Genomic DNA, 18,976 nt, shown 5'->3' on the forward strand with positions numbered 1-18,976 from the left:
GATTTGCTATATTTTTTGACAGACCTCTTCTTTTTGCTTTCCATCAACAAAGTTTCAGCAACTACACTCATACAATCTTTGACAATCGGTGCGTCACTGAAAGACTTTTTGTTTTGACCCAATATCCACGCTATTCTGAGGGAGAATTCATTTGCGCGTTGCTGTGCAGTGACTAAATGAACCATGAGCCTTGAGGTGCGATCATATTGAGCCCTTAATTCCGCTATTTTTGGAGAACAGATGGCAGAGTTCATTGGGAAACTTTGCAAAAAAAGCTGCGTGCTTCGTCTCATAGTGCATTTTCAAATAGCTGCTTTTTACAAGCGCTACCGTCGCTGAATGAGTCTCAGATGAGGCATAGCGGTCTTGTGCTGCCACCAGGTAAAATGAACAAAAATGTGTTGGTCCACTCCTCCTTAAATTTTGTTTTCTGCATCAATCTTGCGTAGTTTTGAGCACACCATTTGCCGTACCTTTTCGCCTCTTCCTCCAACTTCATTCGGCTCAGTTTTTGGCTGTTACTCCGCGGAGTCTGGAAAGCGAGTGTGAGACATGCTGTTCTAAGAATAACTTTCAAATGATTCACTCCCATTGGCTGGATCACGCGCGTCACCCCTAAGGTTTTTGTTTGTTGCCCGCCTCCACTCTGCAAACCCGCAGAAAAAAAAGATTTTTGTTGTTGCAACGTGTATTAGTCCGGACAGCTTGAGCTTGGGGGTCCGGAACTGGACCGAGGTCCGCGGTTCCGTGACCTCTGCTATACACAATTGAATAGACTAGAAACGCAAGATATCTAATGTCCATCACTGATGAACTTTTATATGTGTTTTTGTTTAATTTTTAATTTGATGACTGTAACACATTCCAAAAATGGTGGAACAGGGGCAATACGTGACCCATGGTGCATGGAGGTTTGTTGGCATGGTGACTCACCAATGAAGTGGTTGACACACTTTGGTTTTGCTCTCCAATAGACACCCAAAATGTAGACGGGCACCCCAGTGAGCATGATGACGAGGCCCACGCCACAAACAAGAGGCTCTGAGTACAGGCTGAAGCCCAGCAGGAGCGCCCAGAACATTAGGTAGCACACGGGCACCAGCAAATGCACCTGCAGGAGGTGCCATTAATGAGACATTAATAAGCAACAGAATAGAAAGCGTTAATTATTGATCGAAAATAATATCTCTGTTACCACATTCCTATGGGATTGACTCTGCAATTTCACTCACACAGTATTTGCATTTCCTAGCTCATTACCTATTCTGTCCAGTCTTGTTTAGTCTCAGGGGTTTACAGAAATAAAAATCTTTGCCCAAAAAGAGCAAATGAGGAAACCAATGCTGAAAACAAATAAACCAAAATAAATTAAATTACCCCCAACTCCACCACTAAAAAAATGCCTGCATATGTATTTATGTGCCCTTTGCCAAATTTTGTATAAGGGCCAGCTCCCTGGTTGCTTCTTCAATGATGTGCGTCTTTCATATGAGATTCTTTCATGACAGTCTGAACGTGCCAAGTCGCATCGAAGTGGATATAAATACGATCTAGGCCCCTCTTGTACGTATGTGGTCTTAAATATGTCATGGGTTAAATTGTGGTCGGAACAGTCTGACGACCCAAATTGGAATCTATACAATGATATCAATTTGTGTTGTTAAGCAACAAGTAATATAGAGCAGGGGGTTGGGGGCAGATACAACAAACAGCAAGTCATTGATATGTAAGATATTTACAAAGGAGAAGGAGAAGGAGGCATGGCATGACACTAAAGAAGCAAGCTAGATCATGATGTCATCATCATGCGCTTAACATGCAAAGGACCCCTGAATGTATCTGACCAACCAAATACATCTGATACCTACTCTGGCTCTCTAACCCCACTCCCTCTCCTTTTATCCCTAATCTAATCTTCCTCCAAGCTATGTGCCTGTTCGGCATTTCTTTTGTCTTTGTATGAGGCCGATACCGCAATCGCACCTTAAGGCAAATATTTTGTGCATCCACAGGACTTCCCTGCCAACTCCCGTTGCAGCCCGTCCTATTTGCTATGCCTTATACAAAAAAACCTCTCACTGGTTTAACTAAGCTACATACTACTGTGATTTGCTGTCCTGTCGTATTGGCTATTCATTCCATCCCTACTTCACAGGACATTGCACTGCTCAGCTCTTTGTTTCTTCCCTGCCCTGTACAGTCATGTACTATTTTGTTCAAGTCCTGCCCCTTCTTCACAACTTGTAGCATTGCCATACCATATATTTTGAACAAAAATCTGACTCTTACAGTATGTTCTGCAGAGCAAAACTCTGAGTCATAAAAGGGCACACAGATACATTCGCCACACTTTGTGATCAGGTTACAAAAATTTGAAAAGAATAGAAGATACAACCTTAATTGGGCGGTAGAGGTTGGGCTTTTTCCAGCGGTAGAAGAGCAGGCCTGCGATGGTGACACCGTATGACAGATAGTTGATGAACGACACGTAGTTGATTAGATTGTGCGTTTCCCCAATACACAAGATCACCATTGCGGCTGTGCACTGCAAACACATACAAAAAAACTTTGATGAGAGAGGACATCAAGTGACACCCTTGCATGTCAAAAGTCAGCTTGAACTTACGCAGACCAGCAGAGCTGGGATGGGGGTGCATTTTTTGACATGGATCATCGCCAACAGGCTAGGAAGATGACCTTCCCTGGCACCTGAGAAACACAACCTGCCGATAAAAAAGTAGTCAGCACTCACACCGCTGTGGAAAACCCAACGATAAATTAGCACTCACCTGGACGAAGTGAACAGGTAGCCGTTGATGCCGCCGAACGTTGACAATGCCACGGAGATGGGCATGATGACGGAGAACACACCTAGCAGTTTCTCTCCAAAAGTCTAAACAAGAAGGTCAATCAGTGACGTCCCCTCTATTTTTTTCTAGCACCAGGAAAAGTAGCTCAATGCAAATGTCCAAAAAATGTCAGTCTGCAACTGTTACATGTATACCTGGTAAATGACACAACAATTAAACTGTGACCACTGATGTTTTCTAATTGGGAAACGTTATGAAGCGCCACACACAGTTTACCATTCTCTATTTTTTTTCCTATTAATGAAACCAACATATTTGCACAATTGTCAAGGAAGAAGCAGCTCGCACATATAGATGTAGCAACTATACATTATTGTAATGCATCGACCCAAAACAAAAGATGAAAGAAGAGAGTGTGTATATTTGAGAGGCTGATTGCACCATTCATTGTAGTGAAAGCCAAGGTATTATGATGTGGCATTTGATTGGAGCAAAAACTCAGCAGAGTTTGGACACCTCACTAAAAGCCGTTTCACACTAGCGGCAACCTAGTAGAAAGGTTCAGAGGCAACCCATTTATTGTGTATGTGGGAGACGACTTCTCAGCGAAAGTGAGCGGCGGCCGTTTTGGACGAAGCGGAAAGTCTTGAGTGAATTTTCGCTTAGGGGCAGGGCGCAAAATAGAAACATGTTCTATTTTCACAGCGCTATTGCTCTGACGTCAAGTACGCATCCGATAGCAGAGGGGCAGGTGTACTGATAGCTCTGCTATCAGGCTGTTTCAGTGGGCGGATAAACACAAATCACGGCCAACAAAATCTTAATCAATGTGATTTTTTAAGGTTTCGCGAACAGGGACACTCGAAAAATGATTCTCACGTCTCTCGCTAAGCTACCTTGATGTGCATTTGTGTGGAAATCTAATTCACGAATAACAAAAAAAACAAAAACTATTCACCTTCTTACCGAAACTTGTAAAACTCTTTACATGGCTATAACAGTGGCAATTGCATTAAGACTGCAAGGGAAGCTCAGCTTCCCCTAAAGTGTTAAAAAAAAAAAGTAATCATATGTATAGTGTTGTGTGCACATGCGCTACAACACGCTTAACTTTTGTCCAGAATTAGCTTCTTATCACTGGTTACGATACAGCTTGCTTTGCTTTTCAGTCATTTGCACAGCTCCACAATCCTTTAAACAGTGTAGACTGCGTTGAGTCTTGTTATGTACTCACATTTATATGTTCAATTGTATGCATTATGTAGACTTTTATGTATTGTTATTTAAAGCAATCACACTTTCACATTCTGGTAAGTTTTAAGTTTTAACATATAGCATTTGGCACCATAACAGCAAGCCAAGTTATCTCAATCCTTTGAAGAACATGAAGGTGTAATATGTTCCCCACTTATTCTCCCCAAGCCTTTGATAATCAAATTAGTGGAAGTCACAGACAACCCCAAGACATGTTTGACCAAAGGCTTTATTGGTTAAAGTAAACGCACACTGCATTGCATTGCACTGTAAAACATGAGATTGTGTTGAGAGTACATTGTTCCACTACAGCCAAACGGAATGAGTCATTGGCTAAAGGCTGGGTTCATCCTGCCCATCGGACGCTCAGCGTCTCTGGGGGTCTATGGGCAGTGGGCGGGGCTCGGACGGTGTGTACTACGCATTTTATACATGATGATTGGATGATCTGTCTGAGGCTGAATCCCTTTTTTATTACAGTGAAATGAGCAAATCAGCGATATTGTGGTGGAAACGTCAGTGGTAGCGTTTTTCAATTTTTATTCGTTTGTTCCGAGTTGAGCTAGAGACTTTTCTAATCATCCTGGCAACACTTTCTTTGTTAAAAACTAAGCGAAAAATCGTGCTTCGATTTCTTTTCTTTTTTTTGTAGGTGCCTGTGTTTGGAGATTGACTTCTATCACTCTGCACTTTGTGTCCCTACCCAGCAGCAGGTGCAGCTGAGTCCCTCCGTCAAAAAAGCACTCACAGGCTGACACACTTTGAGATTCTCCTCATTAAAAGTCCAGCATCCGCAACTGGGCTATAACAATGCCCCCTACTCCTTGAAATAGGAAAAATTGCTGTTTTCTTGCGCAACAATGAAAAATACAGTAAATGCATTGGTGCTTGGGACTATAGTAAATATACTTGCTGGAGTTCACCCGCTTTCCACTTCCAGACAGCATCTACACCAGCCTACAGTGGGAATAAATAAGTATTTAGTCAACCACCAATTGTGCAAGTTCTCCTACTTGAAAAGATTAGAGAGGCCTGTAATTGTCAACATGGGTAAACCTCAACCATGAGAGACAGAATGTGGAAAAAAAACAGAAAATCACATTTTTTGATTTTTAAAGAATTTATTTCCAAATTAAGAGTGGAAAATAAGTATTTGGTCACCTACAAACAAGCAAGATTTCTTGCTTCTAACGAGGTCTAATGAGGTCTAACAAGGCTCCACTCGTTACCTTTATTAATGGCACCAGTTTTAACTCATTATCGGTATAAAAGACACCTGTCCACAACTTCAGTCAATCACATTCCAAACTCCTCTATGGCCAAGACCATAGAGCTGTCGAAGGACACCAGAGACAAAATTGTAGACCTGCACCAGGCTGGGAAGACTGATTCTGCAATAGGTAAAACGCTTGGTGGAAATAAAATCAACTGTGGGAGCAATTATTAGAAAATGGAAGACTTACAAGACCACTGATGATCTTCCTTGATTTGGGGCTTAATGCAAGATCTCACCCCGTGGCGTCAAAATGATAACAAGAACGGTGAGCAAAAATCCCAGAACCACACGGGGGGACCTAGTGAATGACCTACAGAGAGCTGGGACCACAATGCGCTGCCAGGGACTCAAATCCTGCACTGCCAGACGTGTCCCCCTGCTGAAGAAAGTACACGTCCAGACCCGTCTTTGGTTCGCTAGAGAGCATTTGGATGATCTAGAAGAGGACTGGGAGAATGTGTTATGGTCAGATGAAACCAAAATAGAACTTTTTGGTAGAAACACAGGTTCTCGTGTTTGAAGGAGAAAGAATACTGAATTGCATCCGAAGAACACCATGCCCACTGTGAAGCATGGGGGTGGAAACATCATGCTTTGGGGCTGTTTTCTGCAAAGGGACCAGGACGACTACTCTGTGTAAAGGAAAGAATGAATGGGGCCACATATCGAGAGATTTTGAGTGAAAATCTCCTTCCATCAGCAAGGGCATTGAAGATGAGACGTGGCTGGGTCTTTCAGCATGACAATGATCCCAAACACACAGCAAGGGCAACAAAGGAGTGGCTTTGTAAGAAGCATTTTGAGGTCCTGGAGTGGCCTAGCCAGTCTCTAGATCTCAACCCCATCTGTGGAGGGAGTTGAAAGTCTGTGTTGCCCAACGACAGCCCCAAAACATCACTGCTCTGGAGGAGATCTGCATGGAGAAATGGGCCAAAATACCAGCAACAGTGTGTGAAAAGCTTGTGAAGAGTCACAAAAAAAGGGTTTGGCCTCCGTTATTGCCAACAAGGGGTACGTAACAATGTTTTGAGATGAACTTTTGGTATTGACCAAATACTTATTTTCCACCATGATTTGCAAATGAATTCTTTAAAAATCAAACAATGTGATTTTCTGTTTTTTTCCCCCCACATTCTGTCTCTCATGGTTGAGGTTTACCCATGTTGACAGTTACAGGCCTCTCTAATATTTTCAAGTGGGAGAACTTGCACAATTAGTGGTTGGCTAAATACTTATTTGCCCCACTTTATATGAGTCCTCCCGTATTGCGCTTGCCGTGGTCCGCTTTTCACACTGGGCTGCCGCTAATGTGAAACAACCTTAAGTGTGGAGTTTTAAGAGCATGTTGACACAAAGGTCGCATTGATGCTAACATGCTAGAAATACTCACAACAGCAACAGCGTTGGAAGAAAGTAACTCGTCAGAAGACATGGACGAAAAGTAGGCCATATTGGTCAGTGTGTAGACCAGTGTCACCAGTGGGATGGAGATGTAGATGGCGCGAGGGAGGTTCCTGAACACATCACCACAAGAAAAAAGAGTAAGTAAGAAACTAGCAAAGTCTAAGTTGTCATTTATCCAGATCTTGATAGTCTGCAAATTATGATTATATACATTGAATCTTTGGAGGTGGTAATATTGGGATTGCTTTCATTTTTTGCTGTTACACTATTGTCAGATGTGGTTGGTGAACAACCTTTCTGCGTTCCAAGCAACATGGAAGAAAAAACTTTAGGAAGCCTCCAACTGACTGAGGGACTTCTAACTGGATCTTTGGCAATTCTTCCGAGAGAAGAAGGGCCAAATAAGATCCGAATTGAAGGCTAGAAAAAGGAGCAGGCAATGCCTTTAATGTGGCTGGACCATGAGAGGAACTCAAAACGATAACATACACTTCAAACCCAGCAATAAGAAAAGTTGGTAAAGGAAATTCAACCTGCCATTCATGCAGTGCAGAGTAGTGAGGAGTGCAATGACCTTGATATTGCAGACCCTGCAACTCCTACACAAATGGCAGCCTTTATGGGTCCAGATCCAACGGTTGGTTTGGGTCAATAATTGTGTGTTATCGCACCTTTAATCAATCAAAAAATTAACTAACGAACCAATTGACTAATCAACTCACCAACCAACAAATCAATTGATTAGGGGCCATGAAATAACTTTTTTTTTTTTTTCCAAAGCAGGGGTCTTACTGAAAAACAAAAATTCACCAGTCACAGCTGGAAATTGAATGTGCTTTTGAATTGAAACCTCTTCAACAACCAACAACGAGAGTCTAGTTGCTACCATTCAAATTTTGTGGATTATCGTTTGGCTGACATGAAAAAATGGAGATGTGATGAAGTGATCAAGAAATAATGAAAGTGTAGTAGCAATAACATTCACCTTCTTGGATCCACCACTTCTTCCGTGACATAGTTAAGAAAGTTCCATCCACTGAAGGCGAAGGAAGCTTGCAGGAATGCCAGCGCCATCTGCCCCACTGAGGGAGTCCGGTCCATGGAAAAAACCATCTGGGGGGTCAGAGCTTCAAAATTCCCTGCAAGGTTGAGAAGAACGCCAAGAAGACATGAGCTCCTAGCAGTCTTACCAGAGGAAGACGTGGAGACCATGTGAGATAGAATGTTCACCGTTGAAAATTTGGACCAGACCCACTGCGATGATGAGGCCCAAGGCCAGCAGCTTGCCAACTGTGAAGATGTCTTGGATCCTGGTGGCCAAGCGCACACTGCTGCAGTTTACCCACGTCAACAGCACTGCATACACATACACACACACACATACATATGTGCAAACACGTTAGCTCAGAAGCTATCCCAATGAGTAAATTCTTCATCTCCTCTCAGCAATGCATTCTATTTGACTACAAGTACCTGTACTCTTCTCTCTAGTCATTTTTTTAAGACAATGGATTTTAACATTAGTTTGAAAATGCTATGTACTACCTGTGCCCAGACCTAGCGTCTTGGAACCGTGTAAACCTGGTCGTCGAAGGCACCTATCCAGCTTGGTTTCCATGTTTCCTGCCTTTAACACACCTGAATCAAATGATCAGCTCATCAGCAAGCTCTGCAGGAGCCTAATAACGATCCTGACTGGACTTGGGCACCACTGATGTAAGGGAATCTAGTTGAGTACACCCTTAAACCTAATCCACAGTTCCTTTGCATTTTCCCTCGGTTCCTTTGCTATTTCCCCTCTATCCTTTTCTAACTTTTCCCATGCTTCCCTCTACTTCATGCCTTAATTTTCTCCTCGTCTTGGTACCCTGGGAGAATGTACTCCTGCTCCAGCCTGGAAACTCCAAAGGTTACAGTACAGTTACAGTAACATACATTTCAAACCAAACAACAACTTCAGACAAAAGCTGGTTCACTCAAAGGACAGAATCTTGAGAAACAAAGTCAACATGTAATTTATGCAGTGCAGTGTACTGAGGAGCGCAATGATGCCGACTTTCTAGAGGCCAAAACTCAACACAAATGCATAGGAGGTCGACCTCTGTGGTTTCAAAGTGAGCAGTTCATTTTTTATCCCAAAAAGAAGGCATTCATGACATGTTTCTTGTCCCCTGTCATCATCTGCTTCATACCAGCATCATGGCTGTGTGGTTGGTGTGGCTTCCTGGTGTTGTGGGGAGCGGATGGGTCTCCATGGTTTGAGGAATGCGCTGTGCTTGGGGCTCATCCATCAGTGTCATGTGCTCTCACGGTGGCCTGGCTCTCCGGCACAAAGAAACGCTTGTCAGCCTCGCCAGATGGATTGTTTCCGTTGCGAAGGACCAACAAAATGTGACCGACCCACCAGAAAGCCCACAACCGCCACCAGCACCATCGCTTCCCTCATCCTGAAGGAGACCATGCTCACCTTTCATCTGGCGCTGCCCTGAAGGGTTAACTTTTAGCCAGTGATACAAAGAGACAGTGTGGATTAGACATGGTGGCCTTGGTGGTTTGCAGGTAGCAATTGGCAGAGAGGGGAACTCAAGTCAATGTGACTTGATTCCTGTTAGACATAATACGGCAGTTTTAGGATTTCGGAGTAGTGGAAGATAGCACTTGACTTTAACTTTTTAAATGTGTCGATAAACATCTCGCTGAAATTAGTTTTGGGAACTTGTCTGTATTAATAAGGTAATCACTTCGGTGAAGACAAAAAATGGGTTCAGAGAAAAAACATGCCATTATAGCTGGCTAACATTCGTATGGCTATTGAATGAGTAAAGTCCTAATATTTTTTTTTTATCTTAGTGAGACTAACTTTAACTTTTGATTTCATGACTTGGTTTCATTTGCTTGACATTGAGTGGGGATTCGACATAATTTAATCTAGTAGTGTCCCCAAATGATTACAGTTTATACAAGGTCTGAAACAAATATCTGGATCAACCTAAATGTCACTTTGTTGGACCAAAATAAAACACAGACAATTGCTTTTTCTTGCAAACTAAAAAAACAAAAAATATTCTAAAATATTAACCTACGAATAGACAAAACAGCCTTCTAGAAGCTGAAGATCCCCAGTGAAGGGCTGCATGTCTCATCTATGATTTTATTCATCCGTCCATCCAATTTCTAGACCACTTACCGGTATAGCTTGTTCAGGGTTTTGGTGTGCTAGAGACAATACCAAGTTACTGACACTGAGCGGATGTGAACTACATTCTGAACTGATCACTAGGGGTGTAACGGTACACAAAAATCTTGGTTCGGTACGTACCTCGGTTTTGAGGTCACGGTTCGGTTCATTTTCGGTACAGTAAGTAAATAAAATGCAAAATATAAATGTGCTAGTTGTTTATTACACACTTTTTTGCTTTCAACAGTAGGAACATTAGCCTATTCAAAGCTAGAATTCTGCTCAAAAATAGATAATCCAATTAAAAAAAATATCTGATGTGCAAAATTGAACAGTTGCAACACTGAACAGTTTCAAGTTTCTCATATTAACTTTATGAGCACAGCCTCGAAAAGCAAGGGTTATTAGGTCTATCAAACGATCAAAATTTTTAATTGAGTTAATCACAGCTTAAAAATGAATTGTAATTAATCGCAATTCAAATCATCTCTACAATATGCCATATTTTTTTGTAAATTATTTTTGGAATGGAAAGATAAGACACAAGACGGATATATACATTCAACATACTGTACATAAGTACTGTATTTGTTGATTATAACAATAAATCCACAAGATGGCATTAACATTCTTTCTGTTGAAGACATTTTTTTTCTCTGCAAAAACAAACACACAACAGAGCTTTAGAACAGTTACTGAAACAGTATTATTTATAATGTGTGCAAAGTGTGTGTAGTGTACACATAAATGTGGCCCTCTTCCCTACTCATCCTCTAGTCAATCGCTGAGGCAAACCAACTTATTTACATTTTCTGAGGATTGTTCCATCTATATTCTTTTTTAATTTGAATTCCCCACCCAGAGGGCCAACCTGATTTTCTTCCATTTTTACATTTAACCGTTACCCACGCTGCTCACTGCACTTCTGAGTGGTGCGACGGCCCTGGCCGTTTAATTGTTATCTTTTTTGAGACTGTCAGTCATCTGATCGCCGCGTCCGCCAGCTGGGTGCCTCCCCACCCAACGTGCCGTACTCTGATTGACGCCAGACGGGCAGACGACGTCACCGCCGCTGATGGGCCACCTGAACTAGCCGCTGTCTGACATGTATCCATTATGCAGCGCTTTGTTTACATTCGCGGCAATAACGACACTTGCTTTACCGCAGCTAATTCAATACACGGTAGTACTATTAGGCCGTTGTTTGAGCTTGCATACCCGCGTATGTGTTGTATTGTGCCTGAGTCTTGTTAACCAAATAAAGGCAGCATTAACAAAAGTGATCTGACCGCTCATCATTTTACAGTCAACACTCTGAGAGTTCGCAACTTCGCATTTGACAGCATACGTGCTGCATACCTCCTCGCCAGCTGTTTGCTCGCCATTCATTCACCTGTGCATTTGATTGCTATTTTGTTACACTCCCGCTTTTTTGGTGAGGTATTTTGTGTTAATTCGTTATTGGATCGTTTTGTTCACCACTGTAAATTAGAGCACCGCAGCAGTAGAGGTAAACTGCCGTTTTCGTTCAACCCGTTTTGTTTAGTGTAGAAGCAAGGGTAGTGGCTGTATTGTTTTTTCTTTTTTACGATCAGGGTTTACTTAGCGGTTGGGGTTTAAGTGTAGTTTCATTTTGTTTGTTGTTTTGGCCTGGGCTTATGCTGAAGCCAGCTTCTTCCGGATTTTGTATATTTTGTTCATTGCGAGTTCGACTTGTGTGAATAAATTTATGTCCACTTGCAACTTGTGTGTGTGGCTTGTTTTATGTTACGCCCTTAGCGAGCCGTCCGTGGGACGTAACAGTGGAATTACGGGATGTACGAGCGGGCATTCTGCGCTTGCGTTAAATGCGTCAAATATTTTAACGTGATTAATTCAAAAAATTAATTACCGCCCGCTAACGCGCTGAATTTGACAGCACTTTACATTACGTCAGAAACTCGTTCGGTACGCCTCCGTTACGAACCGAGGACCACGTACCGAAACGGTTCAATACAAATACATGTACCGTTACACCCTTACTGATCACCAATTAATTGCAGGGCACATACAGTACAGAGATGAACAACCATTTGCACACACATTCATACGGTTACCAAGTGGAAACTGAACCCACACTGGCTGTTACGCACCAAGCTCAGACAAATGTATCGTTTTCTTCAGTGGCTACTGCAATTTTCTTCTGACAGGATTCATTTCAAAAGAATCTTAAAATGTTGCAGTTTGGGTTCTGACCAGAATGAAGAGATCACAGCATAGCACTCTGTACAAGTCTTAACACTGGCTCCCAGTCAGCTGTATAATACTTTACTCTTTGAATGTACATGTGCAACAAACCCAAGTCACCACCATGGCGAGTAAGTTCTTTGTTAAAAGTGACATTTGTTTTTTTCTATTAGATGATAGGTTGACCAAGTTGACTCACAGAGGCAGGTGGCTGACAGAACTCGCGTAGCGGCGTACGGTGGTGCACACTCGGGGAAGACAGGTTGTAGCACATAGCTGGAAAAGGTGAGCGCGATGACGGCCAGGGTCGTTGGATACATAATCAACACAGCGCTCCACAGTAACAGGAATCTGAGGGTGTCATAAGACAGCAAAAACGGCATGTCAATATGTCAACAGACGCTCGCCACATCAGTGGGTAAACCATGCAAGTCAGGCTGGACATACTTTTGCTCTTAGGGAAGTTTGTATTCAAAACGGTTCAAAATGGTTCAATTCCATCATACAGTAGATAAAATAAAACAAACAAAACATAAAATCTTCTTGTAAGAGTTGACGTCACCTTACTTGATATTTTTTATTGTCTTTAAAATCATTGTCATATGGCTCAGGTTGATTACATATGGATAGATGTAGCTAAGACACCAGAAAAAATAGTTGAATATTGAATCAATCAAAAACCTGATTAGGAAAAAAAATAGAAGGAACAGAAACTGACCCTAAGAGGCCTCCGAAGATCTCGGTGACATAAGCGTAGTCACCGCCCGACTTGGGGATTGCAACACCTAGCTCGGCGTAGCACAGTGAACCCAGCGCAGCGATGCCGCCGCCCAACATCCACACCAGTAGTGCTATGCCAACCGAACCAGAGTGCTCCAGAACGCCTTTGGGCGAAATGAAGATACCCGATCCAATGATGTTGCCTGACAATGAAAACGAAAAACATTTATTCTTTTAGTGTGTTCATTTGTTCATGTACTAGTATGTTTTTAGTCCTCACTAGTATAGCAATTTTGAAATAGCCTAATAGAAGGCTATGGCTAGAAGGACACATTCTGTAACTACAACAAAGTAAATAAATACAACTCAAACATAAGTATAATGTCATTTAAAAAGAAAACGTATTCAAACAGCAAAGTAGAATGAATAAATAAATAAGATCGCCATTTGTGGAGGGGCACAAAAATTGCGACATGAAATTCAAATGGTCTTTTTCTTTTGGGATCTTACTGGTCAACTGTGGTCTAGTCTTACAAAGTGACAATTTTGATGCTGTTAACATGACAACGGGACTACCAGGACTGACCTCTGACCCTGTACTCCATCACAAGGAGGAAGCGTGATTGTTCTGATAAAAATTGTGAAGTATACTTGTAAAAAATAAAAGAAAATACAGTAGTACCTTGACACATGATCTTTTCGACACACGATCTTTTCGACATCCGACGTAAAATTTGACTCGCCATTTGTTTCTACATCCGACGACATGCTCGTAATACGACGATTTACGGCAGCGCTGCTGTTCCTTTGTTTTGCTTGAAGACGGACGCACGGGGGATTTTCTTGTGAGAGAAAACATGTGTTCGAAGGTTAGTGCAGGTGGTGAAAAAGGAAAAAGGTGACGCTTACCATTGAAATGAAGATGGAAATGATAGAAAAATATCACCGTGGTGTGCGCATCCATGAAATGTCTCGACAGTTCGGCCGTCGAATGTCTATGATCTCGACGGTCCTCCTCCTCCGACCTCTGTTCGCGAGTCTTTATAAGTTAAGGGGACAATTATTATTACCAGCTTCATCAGGTTTCTAATCATTTATTCCATCAACTTGTGCCCCACAACACGCCTATTGTCCGTCGCACTTGACGCCAGCATCTAAACATTAAAAGAGAAAGTAAAATCTCTACCGCACCCTCTCTCACTCTGGCACATCAGCCACAGGTGCGTTCAGGTACAGCAGGCAAAAGCGTCCGCCACATTAGAACCCGATTCGTTACATTATTACAGGAATTATTATAATTATAATATTATTCCGATTTTTATTTCTAATTTATTTGTCTTGCTATGTGTAAATGCTTATTGCTACTTGAAAACTTTACCCATTTGTAATCATACCAACAGTATTTATTAAGGATTTGGATTTGAAGGTTTTCGTGATGTGGAACAAATTAAAGGAATTATAATGTATTCTTATGGGAAAATCCTGCTCGACATACGACCATTTCGACTTACAAACAAGGTCCTGGAACGAATTAACTTCGTATGTAGAGGTATATACTGTATATATATATATATATATATATATATATATATATATATATATATATATATATATATATATATATATATATATATATATATATACATGTATACATATATATATATATATATATAAATAAATATATATATATATATATATCTATTAAGCCTGAACGATATATCGTTTAAACATCGCCATCGCGATGTGCGTGTGTGCAATAGTCCCATCGCAAGCACGTGCGATAGTTTTTCTTTTTTTTGATCCACATACGCCTCACTTTCTGGTCTGCGCACAGCCTCCTACCCTCCCTGTCCCAGCCTTTTGATCCTCTCAGTCACTGCGGCACAACAATGGCTTTGATCTGGCCAAAGAAGCAGACTTCACACGGGCATCTGTCAATCATCATTGAACTTGTTAAACAGTTGCAAGGAAGCCGCGCTGGAATGAATGTGTGTAATTAGGGCCCGAGCACTAAGCGTGCGAAGGCCCTATTGTTTTGCAAAGGATTATTATTATTAGGGCCCGAGCACTCTCAGCGTGCGAGGCCCTATTGTTCTTCGAAGGATTATTATTAGGGCCCGAGCACTCTCAGCGTGCGAGGCCCTATTGTTCTTCGAAGGATTATTAGGGCCCGAGCACTCTCAGCGTGCGAGGCCCTATTGTTCTTCGAAGGATTATTAGGGCCCGAGCACTAGGCGTGCGAAGGCCCTATTGTAATGCAAAGGATTATTATTATTATTATTATTATTATTATTCTTCTTTCTTCATGGCAAATGAAAATGGCCAATTTGGAGGCCTGAACATGCACGAAAAGTCACCAAAATTTGCACATACGTGCAGATTCGCGTAAAATTTGATAATCTTGCGTCGTTTTGAAAAAATTTTTAAAAATGGCTCAGTGGCGCCCCCTTGACCCTTAAAATTTTCAAAAAGGCCTCTCCTCTCAGGTTTTCAACGTAGAGCGATGAAATTTGGGGAGTAGATACCTTATGCCTAACTGTTCAAAAAAGCCTCTTGCACCCATATTCCAAATCCGACAGGAAATCGGATATTTTGGATCAAATGTGAAATTTTTTCGGTTCACAGTTGGAGTTTACGTTTGGAGGCCTGAACATGCACGAAAACTCACCAAAATTTGCACATACATGCAACTTTGCGTAAATTTTGATAATCTACAAAAAAATTTAACAAAATCGCTCAGTGGCGCCCCCTTGAAATTTTCAAAAAGGCCTTTCCTATTAGGTTTTTTCAACGTAGAATGATGAAATTTGGTGAGTCGATACATTGCGTAAAACTGCTCCAAAAAGTCTCTTGCACCTATATTCCAAATCCAACAGGAAGTCGGAAATTTTGGATCAAATGCGAAATTTTATCGATTTACATTTGAGACCTTGTCGCTGAAGAAAATAGTTGGATCGTCTTCAAAATTGGTCAGACTATACAGGAGACATATGAGATCTTAAGTTTTCAAAATGGTGAGTTTTCATCCAAGGGTCTGGCCTGGGCGTAGTCCCAAAGTTGGCCATTTTTGGGCAAAACACCAAATTCAGAAAATGATTAAAAACTCCGTGATACAACGTTCAATCTTTTTCATTTCTAGCAAGTATATGAGATATCCCAGCCTGAACACGACTGCATTTAAATTTTACCCATTAGGCTTGGCGCCCCCTAGTGGGAACAGGAAATGGCCTTCTTTACGAGACAGGCTCCTCCTCCAAGGGAAAAAAATCTATTGACCTCAAACCTGTTTCAGGGGAGCCTCAAGACATGTGTTCAGGTGCCTAATGAAAAATATTGAGGTTTTGTAGAAGCGGAGAGGTACAAACTGGAAGTGAAAATGACCGTCAACAATTTGTCTCGCCAAAAACTTTGAACAGTCATAACTCGGCAGATATACAACATATCTGCGCCAAACTTCCCGTGTTTGTTGAGAGTCATACCCTGAAGGTTCGTGTAGGGGTCATTTGCATCAACTCTACAGTGCCAACTAGTGGCGACAGAAAGAAGTTTTAAAAAAGGCCTTTCCTATTGGGTTTTTCCAACATAGAGTGAGGAAATTTGGGGAGTTGATACCTTGTGCAAAACTGCTCCAAAAAGTCTCTTGCACCCATTTTCCAAATCCAACAGGAAATCGGGTATTTTGGATCAAATGTGAAATTTTTATCGGTTAACAGTAGGAGTTTACATTTGGAGGCTTGAACATGCACGAAAACTCACAAAAATTTCGACATACATGCGGCTTTGCATAACGTTCAATAATCTTGCAACGTTACGAAAAAATGTAACAAAATGGCTCAGTGGCGCCCCCTTGAAATTTTCAAAAAGGCCTCTCCATTTAGGTTTTTTCAACGTAGATGGATGAAATTCGGAGAGTCAATACCTTGTACAAAACTGCTCCAAAAAGTCTCTTGCATGCGTATTCCAAACCCAACAGGAAATCGGGTATTTTGGATTGAATGTGAATTTTTTATCGATTTACAGTGTGCACATTTTACACCTTGGCACCTAGGGAATTAGTTTGATCATTCTCAAAATTGGCGAGACTGTTCATGAGGCATATGAAATCTTAAGTTATCAAAATGGTGTGTTTTCATTCACGGGCCTGACCTGGGCGGGGTGCCAAAGTCGGCCATTTTTTCGCCAAAACACCGAATTCGGAAAATGACTGATAACTCCCTCATACAACGTTCAATCTATTTTAAATCTGCCATGTGTGTGAGGTATACCAGCCTGAGCACGACTGGATTGAAAATTTACCATTTGTGCCTGGCGCCTCCTAGTGGGAACAGGAAATGCCCTTTTTTACGGTGACACACTCCTCCTCCAAGGGAAAAAATTAATCGACCTCAAACCTGCATAAGGGAAGCCTTAAGACCTGTCTTCAGGTGCCTGATGAAAAATATTGAAGTTTCGTTGAAGCGGAGGGGTCCAAACAGGAAAGTGAAAATGACTGTCAATAATTTTTCTCTCCAAAAATTTTGAACAGTCATAACTCGGCAGATATACAACATATCTGCGGCAAACTTCCCGTGCTTGTTGAGAGTCATACCCTGAAGGGCCTTGTAGGGGTCATTTGCATCAAACCTACAGCGCCAACTAGTGGCAATAGAAAGTCACTCGTTTTTCCAATACATGTTCAGTTCTTTTCAGGTTGGTCATTGTAGTTTCAAGACCTATTAAAATACTTATTTACGGCCCATGTCCACGTGTCTCTGTCTGTTGCCGTGACGACCCTTTGTTCGCCATTTAAAGGAAATATTTTTTTTCAGAGACTCAGGCAGCTTATAGAGCCACAGTATTTGGCACACTTGGTCGAATTGGCCGAGTTAGAAGATTAATTTTGGGTTTTGAATAAGGGCTTGGCTGCACAGCTCAGTAGTGGCTCCTTTTTTGTAGTACTCTCTCCAATAGGGGTTTTTATCTCTTGGGTGTGGGAATGTAAATAGGCGACTTTCGAGCATGTTAGGTTCTAATGAGATAATTAGAGAGGAGGATCTGCCACCAGCCTGACCTGCACACAGTCCGAGTTGCGTGACGTCCGAGTTGCGCTAGATTGCGAGGGCCCGTTCAGTCCTGCTTGCAGGCCTAGTTATTATTAGGGCCCGAGCACTAGGCGTGCGAAGGCCCTATTGTAATGCAAAGGATTATTATTATTAGGGCCCGAGCACTAGGCGTGCGAAGGCCCTATTGTAATGCAAAGGATTATTATTATTATTATTATTATTATTATTATTCTTCTTTCTTCATGGCAAATGAAAATGGCCAATTTGGAGGCCTGAACATGCACGAAAAGTCACCAAAATTTGCACATACGTGCAGATTCGCGTAAAATTTGATAATCTAGCGTCGTTTTGAAAAAATGTCAAAAAATGGCTCAGTGGCGCCCCCTTGACCCTTAAAATTTTCAAAAAGGCCTTTCCTCTCAGGTTTTCAACGTAGAGCGATGAAATTTGGGGAGTAGATACCTTATGCCTAACTGTTCAAAAAAGCCTCTTGCACCCATATTCCAAATCTGACAGGAAATCGGATATTTTGGATCAAATGTGAAATTTTTTCGGTTCACAGTTGGAGTTTACGTTTGGAGGCCTGAACATGCACGAAAACTCACCAAAATTTGCACATACATGCAACTTTGCGTAAATTTTGATAATCTACAAAAAAATTTAACAAAATCGCTCAGTGGCGCCCCCTTGAAATTTTCAAAAAGGCCTGTCCTATTAGGTTTTTTCAACGTAGAATGATGAAATTTGGTGAGTCGATACATTGTGTAAAACTGCTCCAAAAAGTCTCTTGCACCAATATTCCAAACCCAACAGGAAGCCGGAAATTTTGGATCAAATGTGAAATTTTATCGATTTACATTTGAGACCTTGTCGCTGAAGAAAATAGTTGGATCGTCTTCAAAATTGGTCAGACTATTCAGGAGACATATGAGATCTTAAGTTTTCAAAATGGTGAGTTTTCACTCAAGGGTCTGACCTGGGCGTGGTCCCAAAGTCGGCCATTTTTGGGCAAAATACCAAATTCAGAATATGATTAAAAACTCGGTGATACAACGTTCAATCTTTT

At 41.6% G+C, this 18,976-nt stretch overlaps 1 protein-coding gene across 1 annotated transcript in view; it reads right to left on the reverse strand.

Annotated features, from left to right (window-relative positions):
• Positions 1-18,976, reverse strand: part of slc7a10b (solute carrier family 7 member 10b) — a 91,756-nt gene that overhangs the window by 3,595 nt on the left and 69,185 nt on the right. The window contains exons 2-10 of the mRNA XM_057836272.1: positions 12,867-13,071; positions 12,348-12,499; positions 7,975-8,100; positions 7,730-7,883; positions 6,731-6,854; positions 2,790-2,893; positions 2,627-2,723; positions 2,396-2,545; positions 934-1,111 (exon numbers count right to left, since the gene is read on the reverse strand). Of these exons, the coding sequence (XP_057692255.1) occupies positions 934-1,111; positions 2,396-2,545; positions 2,627-2,723; positions 2,790-2,893; positions 6,731-6,854; positions 7,730-7,883; positions 7,975-8,100; positions 12,348-12,499; positions 12,867-13,071 (1,290 nt within the window). The remainder of the gene's footprint in view (positions 1-933; positions 1,112-2,395; positions 2,546-2,626; positions 2,724-2,789; positions 2,894-6,730; positions 6,855-7,729; positions 7,884-7,974; positions 8,101-12,347; positions 12,500-12,866; positions 13,072-18,976) is intronic.

The sequence above is a fragment of the Corythoichthys intestinalis genome, chromosome 5 (genome assembly GCF_030265065.1).
Source record: "Corythoichthys intestinalis isolate RoL2023-P3 chromosome 5, ASM3026506v1, whole genome shotgun sequence".
Taxonomy (NCBI): domain Eukaryota; kingdom Metazoa; phylum Chordata; class Actinopteri; order Syngnathiformes; family Syngnathidae; genus Corythoichthys; species Corythoichthys intestinalis.